We start from the raw sequence: 16,842 nt of genomic DNA on the forward strand, positions 1-16,842 counted from the left end.
TCAAATGGATCAGACTCATTCATGACCCCATCGATGCACAAAAAATCATTTTAAAGTAATGTAGCTAAGATAAAATTAGTTCCACCTACTACATATTTTCAAGTGGCTGATGTCTTCGATAATTTTGAAGTTACATCCACTAACTTGAATATAGTTGAGAGTAAACTCTTTCGAAGAATAGTAACAAAGGTAGTTGAGGTCAAATACTTGTCAAATGGCTTTTGCATACTGCTAATTATATGTTTGATGTGCAAATTGCTATTGTAATCAGTGGCGAATTTAGGGCCAAAAAAAAGGGCAATCGCACCCGTGGTCTCTTCGTAAAATTAGATATTTTATATGTATATTTTTTAAGATTTTGTATAATATTATATTCTTGCACCCGTACTACAAGAAGTCTAAACGGTCCACATGGTTAAATGTTGAGCTTTTGACCTTGAGGATTAAGGATCAATTCTCACTTCAATACATTTTACTTGGTGCACCCATGTTCGAAAAATCTTAGATTCGCCTCTGATTGTAATGATGTGTGTTTCAAACTTCTCAAAAACATTACTTTTTTTATGATGTTCTATTCAGTAACGAAGCTAGAAATTTTGCAAAAGATGTTCAAAATTTTAGTAGATAAAAATTTATTTTTGATCTACATACACAATAATACTATTATATACTTTCTATGTACACGATTTAATTTACAATGAATGGTGTTTAAGAGACCACTCTAATTGAGTGAATGTAGCTATGCCCCTGGTTCTATCAACTAGGTGCTTCACAAAAACATAATTAATTGAAAATAATTGGTGAAAAAAATATTAAACCTGAAAGTAACGTTAAGGGCAAATATGATCCAACAGGTGAAAGAAGTCCAATTTTTGAGTTATTTCTAATAGGTTAATAATAGGAGTATAAATTTGATCAAATTGAATTAATTAATTATATTGTCAAGGATCACAAGTGATGGGCGTGCGGGTAGACAGACCACGAATATTTAATATCTGGACAAATCTAGCCTTATTATTTCAAATACATTTTAATGAATTATAATGGTGGTTTTGGGGCATAATTCCCTCAATTATTAATTATTAAGCCTCCAATGGTGAATTGACTCACTTCAAACTTTTTATAATACATTCATTAATAGTATAGTATAAAATTAAAAAATATAATAGAAAAGAACTGATGAATATATACATTTTCTTTCTGTCTGGTGCACATCAAGTGGATGAGCTCCAAACTTCCCTTTCATCAACGTTGACGTGGTAAATTCAACTCGAAGTTTCCAAGAACAGATTAAAAAAAATTTTCGAGAAAATGAGTGTACTATTACGGAAAAATAAAGTTATTACATATGATGAGTTTAACATTTAAATGAGTGCATGTTACGCAGAAGAGAGGTGATTTAGAATATAAATTTATCGGAATCAATTTTTAGATTCTATCATTGAATTCATTAATACATATAATATGCACATTTGATTTGATTATATTAAGTGTTATTATGATGACAAAAGAAAATAGGATTTCATTAGGTGTCATTTTTGTTTTGGTGGAGAATAAATCAAAGCATGAATAATTATAGTCTTCTCAATGTCAAATTTGAATTCATAGAATCCAAACATATTAATTTGAGGAAAGTATACTAACTCAAGCAAAGACTTTTATCTTAATACTAAGCTTCTATTTATCTTTATATTTTTTTATTTTAATACATATATTATTTTTAATTTGGGGTTTACCAGCTATTATTTGGACTGTTGAAGCACGTAAAATTCGACCAGCACTCCAGATTTGATGGACAACAAGTTTATCCACTCCTAATTTTATATCTTATCTTTACTTTAATTAATTAATTAATTATTATACTTTGACAATTATTTTCTCTATGTCTTTAAAATATTTCAGAATAATAAGACGGAAATTATAAGGGTAGAATTGTCAATTTTTCCAAACATAATCACAGTGTACAATCTTTGTTAAGTGACCAGTTCAAATACAATGGGCTTAAGTACCTTCTTCTGATTTTGGGCCGGGTCAGCTCTTTGGGCTAATCAAGATCCATTGGGCTAAATTGATATGGAGAATTTTCTTTGAAATGACAAGAATAACTCGATCATCTATCTCCCTGGTCACTATATAGGTGTAAAAGAGCGATAAGATGTTTATAAATAATATCAACTCTTAACGGCGTTATTTATTAAAAAAATTCTTAGATTGTGCTTATATAGCCCTACTATGACTACATACTATTCTGTAGTATTTAGAATTATACATTCTAATCATAAATTATATTAAATTAATATACTATAAATATACTAATATTAGGATACTATATAGCTTGATCCTAAATTATATTACTTTCTATCAGTAAAAATGTTGTCTATATCCACACTCCAAAGTAAAGTTAAATGATGATGTAAAGGTACACACGAGAAATGTGCACTAAAGAAAAAAACAAAACTAGTATAACATTTTCATTTTTGCTAGTGCTACCTATAATCATGCCATAATATATACTAAAACGAAGAAAAAAACAAATTAATACAACTAATTTTGTAAATTATGACGCACTTAATCCACCGTTTTGCCGTTTCAAAATTAGTATAAATACACTACACTCAATTTACAATTATATTCATTCCATAAAAAAAAATCATCTCAATATATACAAATTCAAGAAATTAAGTAATCATGAAGTCTATTGCAATACTAGTTCTAGTTGTGCTAGCTGTGGTCCAGCTAGCAATGGTTGCACGGGGCGCAATCACTTGTGGCCAAGTGGATGCTAACTTGGCACCCTGTGTCCCATTCCTGACACAGGGTGGCGAGCCTGGTGCAGCATGCTGCAGCGGAGTGAAAACCTTGAATGGCAACGCTCAGTCCTCTGATGATAGAAAGACTGCTTGCAATTGTGTTAAGGCTGCTGCGAATCGATACCCCAACCTTAAAGATGATGCTGCTCAATCTCTCCCTAGCAAGTGCGGCATATCCGTCAATGTCCCTATCTCCAGGACCGTCAACTGTGACACGTAAGAGTTTAACTTATGTATATTGATAATATGAAATATTTTTTTTAAGTACTTCTTCTATCCTTCTATTTCAACTTATTCTGATGAATTTATTTTTAAAATAAATTGGAAATAATTAAGATTTTATATTTTTATTTTCTTACTAATGAAATGATTAACGTCAGACAAGTAATTTTGTTCCTTTTTTTTTTTTTTGCAGAATCAGTTAAAATCAGCTGGATGGTTCTGGGAATATTCTCTCCTCAATGTTGTTATAATGTATTAAATAAACCAAGGGTTGTCAAACCCTTGAACGTTGTAAACATACTCAAAATTACTAAGAATTAATTTGAGTATATATGTTGTTGTTCAACTAATGTGTTGTTTTTTTTTAATAATAAGAGTTCAAATGATCGATCAATACATAAACTTTGTTTTCTTATTTTTGCTTTTAACGTATGTCTTTTGCCTATAATAAGAGTTTAAATGGTTTAAGAATAAATGTAAACCCCTTTCCGTTTATTAAAAGTACTTTTTTCATGGGCCAAGCCAGTGTTTTAAAAGGCGCGGGCGTGAGGCGGGGTTTTACTTAGTATAGGGCGAGGCGTAAGCCTTGATATGTGGGGCTTAAGCCTTATGGATGTTTAAATTTTTTATTTATAATATAGTATAACTAGGTAAATTACCCGGGTTTCGCACGAGTTTGAACTATTTTATTACGCTTATGTATGATCATTCGATAATATTAGTATTTTCGACACATACACTAAATTGTCAAGAACATTTTATTTTAAGGCAAAACGTTCCTACGAAATCTCAAAGTGCTATATTTTTTAAATTTTCGTTTTTGTTATACAGAATTATGAGTCATAGAGAGATGTTAAGTATAAGAAAGAAGTCTAAGAAAATATCCATGAAAATGGTTGGTCAGAGTAATGAAATTTTCTAAATTCCAAGAAGGTATACAAAACAACATCAGACGTTAAAGAATATACCAAAAAGCATAGAACAACAACACTCTCAAGTAAAGTGGATCATCGTGTCCATACAAAAACATAATTAACTAAATTCAAATGGAAGACCTTCAGCTCCTTTCTTATGAACCTCCATCAATCTCTTTTTATTATAATATGTCGTATCATGTATATGTTAAAAATGACCCTAGAATTGTTAGTATCATAAATTTTTTTCCTCATTTTTCTCAGAATAGTCATTACTATTGCTTAGGTTTCATATCACCGGTCCCAACTTAGTTGAAATTGAACCATAGTTATTGTTATGGTTCTAGTATGCATTTACAAAGAATTAATGCAATTATCATCTAATCAGTAGGTGACATCTGAATGGAACTGTTCACAAATGGATATTCTAAAAAAAATGTGACACATAACATATTAATATCTCACATTATAGTNACCTCCATCAATCTCTTTTTATTATAATATGTCGTATCATGTATATGTTAAAAATGACCCTAGAATTGTTAGTATCATAAATTTTTTTCCTCATTTTTCTCAGAATAGTCATTACTATTGCTTAGGTTTCATATCACCGGCCCCAACTTAGTTGGAATTGAACCATAGTTATTGTTATGGTTATAGTATGCATTTACAAAGAATTAATGCAATTATCATCTAATCAGTAGGTGACATCTGAATGGAACTGTTCACAAATGGATATTCTAAAAAAATGTGACACAAAACATATTAATATCTGACATTATAGTTTTGTAAGCACTTGAACTCACAAATATCCACACCCACAAATAATAATAAAGACGACCTTACTTTCCTAACAATCAAGAAGAAAAAAGCATGTTGCTTAACATATTTTTTTAAAAGTTAGTCTGTCGGACTGTATTCAAGTTTACAGTTCACAAATTTAATTGAAAGAAGCCAAAAGAAAGAGTTATTACTTCTTTAGTAAAAAAAAAAACAAAAAACATTTATCAAAAGAAAGAGTTATCACTACCGAAAAAATGTTCTTTAACGATAATTAATAGCTTAATTGTCGCTAAATATTTATTTTCAGAGGCAATTGGTACTGTCTATAAATGTCCCTAAAGTCTATAGTAACATTGGATCTAATGACAATTAATTAATGTCGGTAAGGCTCTAGCAGTCTTCGTTTATTGCTGATAAAAACTATTTTTTATAGTGTATTTTGTACATTAGTTAGGTTCAAGAAACCTTGATCTCTTATTATGTCCAAAAAGAAGAGACGAAGAAATATGGCAAATTAGTTAACTTGCGATAAAAGAAGTGGACTAATTGTCTCTATACTATTATTCTAGGAAGAGTGCAATGACATACAAAATGTATGTACCTAAGAAAAAACAATCAAAATAATATACTAATTGTGGAAAGCAAGAGAGCAATCATTTTGGTTCTTTTGACAAACTTCATCATTGGTTTTGTATTAGTTATCACATATTTGTTGTTGTGTGCTATCAAATATAGCACAACCCACAAACAATTTTCCCAAAAAGTATATGAAGAAACATGTAGAAAGGGACAAAAGTGAAGATAAATTTTCAAACATCCTCAATGAAATTTTTAACATAGTTCAAAAAAAGTCACCAAAATAGCAAAAAGAAATTGTAATAGATACATGAATCACTCTGACTTACAGTAAACAATTAAGCTTCATTAAAATAGGAGGAAGAAAACTTTGAGGAATAAAACACACTTCATAAGAAGCTTAATTAATGTATTTGAATTCGACTCCTCTATAGCGAAAAAAAAACCACAAATAATAGTGTGGCAGAAATGAAAGTTTTGTTTACTAAAGAACCAAATGTAATGAATTCAACCATTTCAGCAACGTTATGAGTCGTGGACTGAGAGGTGCAAGAGTAGTAATGTCGCATTGCAATTGAAATCAATATTCTTTGTTTTTATTAAGAAACCTGTAGAAAGGGACAAAAGAGAAGATCAATTTTCAATCATCCTTGCCGAAATTTTTAATAGAGTTAAAAAAAAGTCACCAAAATAGCAAAAACAAATTGTCATAGTTACATGAATCACTATGACTTATAGTAAAGATCAAGCTCCATGAAAAAGGAGGAAGAAAACTTTGAGAAATGAAACAAACCTCAAAAGAAGCTTAATTAATATATTTGAATTTGACTACCCTATAGCGGGAAAAAACCTAAAAATAATAGTGGCAGGAAATTTCTCTATTTATAAACAACAAAGGGTAGTGTGAACAAATGCTTATTGTGACTTATCGGAAATGTCACAACTCTTTGGAAAAGTTACAACCCTTCGGAATGGTCTAAACCTTTCATAAAAGTCACAATTTTTCATAAAAGTCGCAACTCTTCATAAAAGTCACAATTTTTCATAAAAGTTAGAACTTTTCTTAAAAGTCGAAAATTTTCATGAAAAGGTAAGGCTAGTTTTTTTGGAAATAAATCAATTAAATAGAAATTCTAGTTTGTGGTGGCACCACGTAGGCGGGCCGAGGGTTCTCTTTTACCTATATATATATATATATATATATATATATATATATATATGATAATATAATAACACAAAATTATAAAAATACATCATTATTTTGAAATAATTACAAATAAGATTAAAGAAACTCATAGAAAATAAAACTTCTAACATTATACAAGTATAAATAATCTAACATCTTAACTTTCTAATAATAAAATAATCATTATTTCTAGAAAGATATTTCTATCATACTATACAATTTACCCCCAAAAGAAAATAATCAATAAAACTTACTAGTATTATAATAAAAACATCACTCTATCATGAATATAAATAAAATTACTTTCAAAGAGCTAAATAAAATATGATAATTTTGAGACATATGAAAAAACCATGAAGACCAATCATAAGTGAAAAAATAAAATTTCGCTACGTATTTTAAAAAGAAATGTTATGTAATATATAATCACCTCCATAGTGTTACAAAATAGTAAAGATGGGATACAACAACTTGTTGTTTGAGTTACTCTCAATCTTCTTATCTCTATAGATTAAAAAGTTATAAAGTTTCATTCATTTATTCAAGAATTATGAGGGTCAACAATGTTAACTAAAGATTTTAATAGATGATTTGTGCATGCTTAGGGCGTACAGTTGGGCGCTTGGAGCGTAAGTCTTATAGAACTAAGCCCCACACTTGAGTCCCTGGGCGTTTTGCTAGAGCCCCGCCTCAGGGCGAGTCCCAACAGAGTCTTTTAGAACACTGGGCCAAGCACATGGAAAAATACTTTTTTTAATTTGAGTGGCAGTGAGATTTGATTCAGGACCTCTATCTCATCTGATACCATGTTAAAGTGTATGACCATCTTATCTAAAAACTTAAGTTATTAGAGAGAGCACACTTTTATTAATTAATGATATTCTCGACAAAATCTGAAATGTTCATCTTTTACCTTAAACCCAAATATGAAAATTCACCCAAAACCACCTTAAATCTTCTCAAAACTCCATAAAATTTGAGATTTAGACTCTTCAAAAGACCCCAAACAAAATTCAATAACACCCACTTAATTTTTTGTTTATAGTTTTCACACATTTTTGAATGAAAAATAACCAATAAAAGCCCTCCAATTTTCTTAAGAAATAAAATAAAATAAAAACTAATGGATTTTATCGATTTTCTTTTTGTAAAAAATAAAATCATTGATGTGATTGATTTTGTCCGTCAATTTTAGTCCATCAATTTTTGGATTTTAAATAATGTATATATAATTTTTCTTGTGATACCGAAAAATAATTAGAGAGAGAATGAATGAATAAGGTAGGGATGTTGATGTCCAATTACAGGGAATTTTAAAACCAAAATATCAAGTTTAATAAGCTTTGTCTCATGAATAAAACTTTCAAACTATTGATCTTAAAGATCTACTCACGAGGTCAAAATTTCAAGACCATTTACTTTCAAGATCCTTCGGTGTAATGTTCCGTTTTAATTATTTTTATCTTTACAAGTATTATTATACAACATTTATCTATTGGACCCAAGAAAATAGTAAGACCCGCACATGATTAGACTTTAGACTTTACCATCCAAAATTATGATATTGGGATATGACTTCTGGGAGTTCAAATTTTTTAATATTTTTTAGAATAGTAATATTTTTTATGTACTTTCTAAATTGTGGTCTAAAAATTTTCTTTGAAAATAAAAAAAATCATGAAAAAACATTAGATCACAGTCTAAAATTTTGTAAGCAATTATAAATACTAGATGATATTTTAATGCTTTGTCTATAAAATTAAGCAATATATGATCAACTATTAAACCAGAGTCCAATATTTTTTAAAACGACTTTTTTTCAAAAGTTATATTGTTTTAATTTTAATTTTAAAAATAAAATATAAATGTGGGCTTATAAAGGATATTTGCCCAAACTAGCCGAAGATGTGGCTTTTGGGATCAATAAATAAGTCCCGCACAATAATATGACTTCTCAATACGGGTCCAATTAATTTTAATTTACTAGATTTAATTTCTTCTTATTTTCAATCTCAAAAAGGTATTCTTATGTCCTTATTTATGTGATAATATCATTAGTTGTTGAGTTATTTTTTTTAATTTAATTATTATTTTAAAGGTTTCTTTTAAAAGAATATTTTGAGTTATCAATTGTTCTTGACTAACTGTACCTTATCCATCGCGATTTATGTGGCCGAGGCATGGAGTTATAAAACAATTTTTTGAAACTTGTTTGAAAAAAGGTCATAGGTATTTCTATCACTATAAATTATCTTATTAAAAAAATTTAAGAAAAAGTTTAAAATTACTTTATCAAAAATAAAAAAATTGATGCAAATAAAAGAATACAACAACACAATTAAATCACCTCTCCAATTAATTTTCTTTTTTGGTCTACCTCTATCTCTCCTCAAACCTAATATTATCAACCTCTCATACCTCCTCACTTAACGTTCGTGTTCCTCCTCTTCACATGCTTAAACCATCTCAGTCGTGTTTCTTGCTTCTTGTCTATTGAGGCTACTTCCCTCTCCCCCTCTTTTCTCCCTTCTCCCTTTTCAGAATAAGGGAGGAAAGAGAAAGAATAAAAAAATTGGATTTAATATTCGGGCTCAAGTTCGAATTAACTGAATATTAATCATAGAGGAATGGGGGTTTGCCATGTATATGTTCATTCCTAATCTTGTCTTTGCTAGTACATCCACACATCCATCTAATCTTATAAGCATCCTCAATTTTGCTATCTTCATCTTTTCAATGTGAGAGATTTTAACTGACCTACACTCCACCTCATTTAATATATTATATCAAACATACTTGAATCTTCCTCTCTTGGGAATGACTTGTGTATCAATATATCAATCCTCAGTTTTTCATCTATCTTCTCAGATACGACATTGAAAACATGACACATAAATTAAGATTGAGGGGAAAATACTTCCCATGAACTTTTGAATATGCAAATTTTTTTTATAAAACTTGGACGATATATGTAAAAATTCACACAAGAAATTGAGATGATTTGGTTTTTGTACTCTGATCCTTCTTTTGACAACATTTTTATTTAATTTCATGTAAAAATTACACAGTTGACACATACTCTAATGAATGACAATAGATCTCGTGTAATTTGCAAACTGTTACATATGATAGAGTTTATTCAGTACGCATCTAATTAAAGTAGAGTTAAATATGCTGATGTAGAGGTACCACGAGAATAGTGCAGTATCACTCGTAATAAAGAAACAAAAAAACAAAATTAGTATAACATTCTCATCTTTGCTAGTGCCTACCTATATCATGCAATAATATATGCTAAATCAAAGAAAAAAACAAACTAACACAACAAATTTGTAAATTGTGACACACTTTATTCATCGTTTACCGTCTCCAAATTAGTATAAATACACTACACTCAATTTAAAATTATATTCATTCCATAAAAAAAAAAAAATCTCTATACATACAACTTAAATTAAATCAAGTCATCATGAAAGCCGTTGAAATAGTACTAGCTCTAGTTGTCCTAGCCGTGGTCCAGCTAGCAATAGCTGGTCGACTAGAACAACAGGGCGGAGTCACTTGTGGTCAAGTAGACGCTAATATGACACCATGTATCTCATACCTGACACAGGGTGGCGAACCTAGTGCAGCATGTTGCAGCGGGGTGAAAACCGTAAATGGTATGGCTCAGTCAGCTGATGAAAGGAAGACCGCTTGCAATTGTCTTAAGGCCGCAGCGAATCGATACGCCAACCTTAAAGATGATGCTGCACAAGCTCTCCCTAGCAAGTGCGGTGTATCCCTCAACATCCCTATCTCCAGGACCATCAACTGTGACACGTAAGAATTTAATTTATATATACTGATAGCTAGCGTAAACTAATTTTTTCAGTTATCTAATTAAAAAATATATAATTAATATCTATTTATTTTTATTTTTGTTCTTTTTGTCTTATTTTACAGAATCAGTTAAATCAACTGCGTGGTTCACCGGGAATAATGCTTCGCAATGGTGTTAGTTAAATTTTATTATATAATATATGTATTAAATAAATCAAGGGTTGTTATACCCTTGAACGTTGTATATATACTATACTCAATTACTATGCAGTAATTTGAGTATTTTAGTATCTTATTTTGTGTTTGTTTAATTATGCACTTTTTTCATCATTTTTTTAAAATGGGTTAATTTACGTGTTAAAATTAGAGTTTAATCGTAAATTTTCATATATCTTTTAATTATTTTGAATTGTTAATTATTGTGACTTATAATACTTTTTACATAGTTTACAAATATATAAATTTCATTTCAATTTTTTTTTTGAAGATTACGCGCAAATTTCCGGTCAAGTTTAAATTGTTAGACTCTCGAAAAATAAAAAGTGTCACATAAATTGGGACAGAGGAAGTATTATTTTTTCCAAAAGAGAAACCCCACTAAAGGATGGAGTTATAAGTAATTTAATTAATTAACTTAATGGTTTTCTTTTTATTGCTCGATCTTAACTTGATGAATCTGATAAGATTACTTACCTGTGGTGGTAAAACTTTTTCTTCTTTCAATTAAGGAATAATTTAACTTTAGGTTCCTCTATAATTAAAAGTAATTTTTAATTTTCGTTCTTGTAATATTTGATTTAAAAGGAATAGCTGTTGTTGATAGACGTTAGTTATATCATGTTGTGGTAGCAAACATAATATTATAAGTCCATAAATCGAATAACGACGTTATCCATTCTATAAAACGTTTTGGCCTTCAGGTCAATGCCAGAAATTGAAGAAATGAAAATTTTTTTATGGCCTGCTTTCTCACTTCCTGTTGAGTGTACTAGCAATAATCATATTGCAGCGAAATTTGGAAGTCAGTGGTTCAATATTGCAAATAACATATAGAACTTGACTCTATGATAATCACCAATATATATGTTGATAGCAAAGGATACTATAAAGGTTTAATACTTTTGGATAAATGATAATTTCCCTGTATGAGAAGGAGATATATATGAAAAGTGTATTTTTTATTTTTTTTAGTTTGTGTGAAAGGAACTTGTACATGCTAATCCTTACATCATAATTTTTTGGCTTACTTGTTTCTCGTGTTCCCTCAACAAGTTAGAGATTAAGTCTATGTCCCTCTCTAACTAATTGTAATTTTTTGTTATGAATAAATGTGGTAGGGGTCAAGCCTAATCCCCCACACCTTAGGTCCACAACTAGGTGATGGCTTATTTAAAATTCAAAAAAAAAGTGTATTTGAATCGTCTATCATCTATGTAATAAAAATAAGAACATTACCGACATGCTATAATTATAAATTGAAGAAGATTAACAATACAAATTTATAAGTTCATATATATATATATATATATTATTGGTGTATCTAAATGGAAATATGATTTTAAAATAAATGTTTTCAGGACATTGGGACTTGTGCCACGTGTTAGCAATTATCAGCAACAAGTCAACTTTAAAAAAATAAAAATAATAATAAGAAAACCCATACATTAATTTTATGTACAACTTGCATTGCGCATACATAAAAAATAAATGGAATTTATTTTATTAAAATTATAACTATAGAAGTGTAATGACATTTTGTTATCAGTTTTTTTAATTTTTTATATGTATAAAAAAAGCGCAATATGGTTGTTGGAACTTGGAAGAATCTTTATTTCTTAAAATTAATTAAAACTGAATGTCTTTGCATCATTTCATGTGTATTGGGTGGCATACATATCAAATTGTCGGTAAAAAAACTATATTCTATAAAACATAAATGATGGTATTCATAAATACATTGAAGCAATAATTTAAATTATAATTAGAGTAATAAGAGGTAAAGCTACCGTGTAATATAGGGTTTCAGCAAATCCAATAACTTTCACGTAGATCCTAATTAAATTTGTACCAAAAATTTAGAAGCCTTGTTTACCTGAGATGTGGATTCAATTTTATTACTCACCCTTGCATTAGGTTTTTATGGTTTCTTAATAGACCGTTAAAGTGTTGAATCAAAAATTGATTTTTAAGAAAATTAGGGGTTTAACTTATGTCGTTGATCATCATTATTGCTTGTTCATTGCCTTTTTTTTAATATATTAAATATCGGTACATTGTTATATATATTAGCTTGATATCGTTATCTCCTCCCCATATTCAACTTCTAAACATATACAAAAATGGACTCCTTCCTTCATAGATAAAAGTTAAAAATAAAATAAAAAGGGAGGGATGAATGATTAATTCCCTAAAAAACATGAGCAAATTCAGATTATTTTTTTTCCTTTTCTTTTTTCCAATATCTCTCATACTTATGATAACACAAGGCTAGGTTGCAAGTAATTTTTTTTTAAAAAAAGGATTGAATAACTAATTTCCCAAAGTTGAGAAATAAATTTGAGCATTTTTAGTTTTTTACCATCATTATATAAAAACACTTCCGCTATGGCGCTATTCATGAGGCAATTTAAACAATTAAAATAATAATATAATTAATATAACATTTTTATCATGTCATGATCATCTTTACCTGTTATAGCAGGTACTATAAATATTTCAAATTCCATATTTTTAAAAAGGTAAACTAGCTAGCTGTATATAAAAGTAAAATATTTGATAGAAAAAATTATGATAGAACAAAAAATGATTTATCTATCTAAGTAATAAATATAATTTCTTTAGAAAATGACAATAAAAGAGAATGGATAAATTACAAGTTCAAACACGAGAAAAATCAACTTCTTTCCTTACTCCTATTAGCTATACCAACATTAGTAAATTTAATTAAGCTATGACAAACTAATTTAGCTTTAGCTATTGAATTTATCACATCTATTTTTCTTTTCCTTGCCCCGTTTTCCGATGTAAAAGATGATGATGATAATGATGATGATGAGGGCGAAGATAAACGACGACTCCCCTTTACTCTAGCTGGCTTTGAAATATTTGAGCCAGCTAAGTGAGGAAAATTAAGCCGAGCTTTAGAGCCTCGTATTTTGAATGCGGCTTCATCATAAGCCAAAGCCGCATCCTTTGAGGTCTCATACGTTCCTAACCACAACCTTGGGCCTTTCCTATTCAGATCTCTTATCTCCGCCGCGAACGTCCTCATTGCCTCCGTCTCACTCCAATATACCTCCTCCAATCATCTTCTGGCGCGTGATGATGTTTATCACGCACCACCACCAGGGGCGGACCTACGTTGTAGGTTTCGGGTGCTCGAGCACCTACGATCTCAACGCGTAATGCGTAAAGTTAGACAAAAAATTTTTTTAACTAGTATATTAAATATTTGAGCACACCCAGATATAATAAGGTGTCTTAGTTGCCTTGGTTTGGAAGTTGAATATCCAGCGCTCAGCACGCGGGAGTTTGGGCGTTCAAATATCGATTGAAGCATTAACTTTTTTCAGTTTTGTTACTAACTTCTTTCATATATTACTAGACATTTTCTCTTCTTTTTTCTCTTTTTCAATCTTCGCCCTTTTTTCCGCTTAACATTTCAATCTTAAATTTTTTGTTTAGTTTATTTTTTCACTTGTTTAATTTCCTATATCTCATTTATTACAACAAAAAACTTAAGCTTTTAAAACTTCAGAGCGTAAATATTTGTAATTGTTAATTTGCGGTATGATACAATTATTCAATATCTTCAAAATATGAAAGGTCGTCGAGAATCATACTACTAGAAGGTTCTTTTTCTAAATAAAATAATATAATATATATATATATATATATTTTTTCTAAATAAAATAATATAAAATATATATATATATATATATATATATATATATATTAATCGTAGCTCACTCGGTAAATTATGACTAGAAGTCTTATTTTTAATAATAAGACTGTTATTTTCACTTTAATTAAAATAATTATATATTTANACCGCGAACGTCCCCCATTGCCTCCGTCTCACTCCAATATACCTCCTCCAATCATCTTCTGGCGCGTGATGATGTTCATCACGCGCCACCAGCCCACCACTAGGCCCCGTGTTTGGTCCTTAGTCGGTGTTGTTTCCACAAGGAATGTGTTACCAACGCTACCAAAACTTGAGGTAGGACTATTAGGTAATTCAACGTTGCTTGAGGGCGAAAAAAATTCAGAAAAATCGAAATCATTTTGAAGATATTGCTTTATTGATTCAAGTAAATCAAAATCAGATGATAATTTTTCATCATCAACTGGATTCATTTTGTTTTGATTACTATAATTGTTTGTAGCACTTTTTACTTAGTGGAGTTTGGAGTAATTTATTGTGGTGTGAAAGGAAGCATTTACACTAACTTCTATATATACTAGATAATGTTGCCCGTGCTAAGCATGGGCCCAATAATATAAATGGTATGTTTTGGGGTTAATAACGGAGTTTTTGAAGCGATTGTTTGCGTGGATAAAAGAATAAGTTTTTTTATCACAAACCTGTACTTTCTTTGACGCTATTTAAGGCATAATAAGACTACACACATACAACATTTTTTAAATATTTTATGTTGTCAATTATCATAATTTATGGTATTTTTACGATAGATTCACTTCAAGAATCAGTGGAATTTTTTGCATTTTTTGCAAAACATATTTTATGTTGTCAATTATCATGATTTATAGTATTTTATGCAATTTTCAAATATAAAAAACACTAAAAAAAATAAGACAAATAAATTAAAATGGACCCAATATATGTTATTTTTGTTGTCTCAATTTATGTCACACAAATAAAATTTGGAGAGTCATCCAAATTTTCATGTTTTTTTAAAATGTTTTAAGTTATTAATTATTGTGATTTATAATATTTTTATGTAACTTTCAAATAACATACATTACTGGTCACTTTGTCCTAATTTATGTGATATGGATAAAATTAACCCTTTTAAAATGTCTTTCAGATATTTTAAGTTGTTAATTATTATTATTTATAATACTTTTTTGGTAATTTTAAAATGATATGTGTTATTTTTCTGTCCCAATATATGTGAGCCTGATAGAATTCTGAGAGTGAACCTATTTTATTATATAGCTTTTAAATATTTTAAATTGGTAATTATTGTAATTTTTAATGCTTTTTAGGTCATTTGTAAATGATATATGTTGTTTCCTTTGTCCCATTTTATATAGTATAAATAAAATTCCCAAAACCAACTCAATTTTTAATATATTTTTTAAATACTTTAAATTATTAATTATTGCGATTTATAATATTTTAAAAAAATTAAATAGAAAATGTACAAAACTTGTATCAACCTAAAAAATGACCACGATAATTCGAAGCCTACAGAAAGCAATAAGGTTGTACATAATTTTTAAATACTTAATATATATTACTCCGCTTGTCTCAATGTATGTAGCATAGATAAAATTTCAAGAGTCAATCAAATGTTGTTAATTGTTAAGATTTACAATACATTTTACGTAGTTTTCAATAATATCACATTAAATAATACATATTACTACTTTTGTCTCATTTTATGTGACATTGATAGATTAATTTTAAGAATCAGTCAATTTCTTTTTTTGTGTTTTTTTAATAAATATTTTAAGTCGTCAATTATCACGATTTATTGTATTTTATACATAATTTTTAACGATAGATTAATTTCAAGAATCAATCGAATTTTTTTATATGTATTTATTTTTGAAATATTTTCTGTTCTCAATTATCATGATTTATAATATTTTTACGATAGATTAACTTCAAGAATCAGTGGAATTTTTTGTATCTTTTTCAAAACATATTTTATGTTGTCCATTATCATGATTTATAGTATTTTTACGTAATTTTTAAGTATAAAAAAAAACTAAAAACATAAGACAAATAAATTAAAATGGACCCAATTTATGCTATTTTTGTTGTCTCAATTCATGTGACACAAATGAAATTTGGAGAGTCATTGAATATTATATATTATACTTGGGCATAAACTCCCTTTTAAAATAATATATATATATATATATTACTTTATTATTGCTTTATTTTATTACTCTTATTTAGAAATGGGAGTTTGGAGGACCAACATTGCACTAAAGAGTTGGACTAAAAGCTATAGAAATTGTACATTGAGGCCCACCAAAAAGATTAACTAAAGTAACTTCATCTACTTCTACTTTTTCTACACATATTTTTCTTTAATAAAATAATTATTGCCTCCATTTTTATTTTTATTTTTAACATTTATTTTTAATTTTAAAAGATTGGAAATTTTATGTTAAAAATTTAAATAATAGAAAAAATGATTTATTTAACTTTTATCATCATCAATATTACTAATTTATTTGACGTTTTTTCTTAATCTTCATCTCATCATTAATGTTATTTATATAATTTTCTTAAATCACTTATTTTTTCTTTTTTAACTCTTTTATATTT

At 28.7% G+C, this 16,842-nt stretch overlaps 2 protein-coding genes across 2 annotated transcripts; both read left to right on the forward strand.

The window, feature by feature from the left end:
* Positions 1 to 2,630: 2,630 nt before the first annotated feature.
* Positions 2,631 to 3,429, forward strand: LOC125849160 (non-specific lipid-transfer protein 1-like). The gene is made up of 2 exons (XM_049529185.1): positions 2,631 to 3,026; positions 3,226 to 3,429. The coding sequence occupies exons 1-2, from the start codon at positions 2,689 to 2,691 to the stop codon at positions 3,233 to 3,235; spliced, it is 348 nt and encodes a 115-aa protein (XP_049385142.1). The 5' UTR covers positions 2,631 to 2,688; the 3' UTR covers positions 3,236 to 3,429.
* Positions 3,430 to 9,906: 6,477 nt separating this feature from the next.
* Positions 9,907 to 10,702, forward strand: LOC125849149 (non-specific lipid-transfer protein 1-like). The gene is made up of 2 exons (XM_049529174.1): positions 9,907 to 10,313; positions 10,437 to 10,702. The coding sequence occupies exons 1-2, from the start codon at positions 9,961 to 9,963 to the stop codon at positions 10,444 to 10,446; spliced, it is 363 nt and encodes a 120-aa protein (XP_049385131.1). The 5' UTR covers positions 9,907 to 9,960; the 3' UTR covers positions 10,447 to 10,702.
* The last annotated feature ends 6,140 nt before the right edge of the window (positions 10,703 to 16,842 follow it).

The sequence above is a fragment of the Solanum stenotomum genome, chromosome 1, assembly GCF_019186545.1.
Source record: "Solanum stenotomum isolate F172 chromosome 1, ASM1918654v1, whole genome shotgun sequence".
Lineage (NCBI taxonomy): Eukaryota > Viridiplantae > Streptophyta > Magnoliopsida > Solanales > Solanaceae > Solanum > Solanum stenotomum.

Coding starts and splice junctions, on each gene's coding strand:
- LOC125849160 (XM_049529185.1), top strand. CDS start 2,689: ATGAAGTCTATTGCAATACTAGTTCTAGTTGTGCTAGCTGTGGTCCAG.
- LOC125849149 (XM_049529174.1), top strand. CDS start 9,961: ATGAAAGCCGTTGAAATAGTACTAGCTCTAGTTGTCCTAGCCGTGGTC.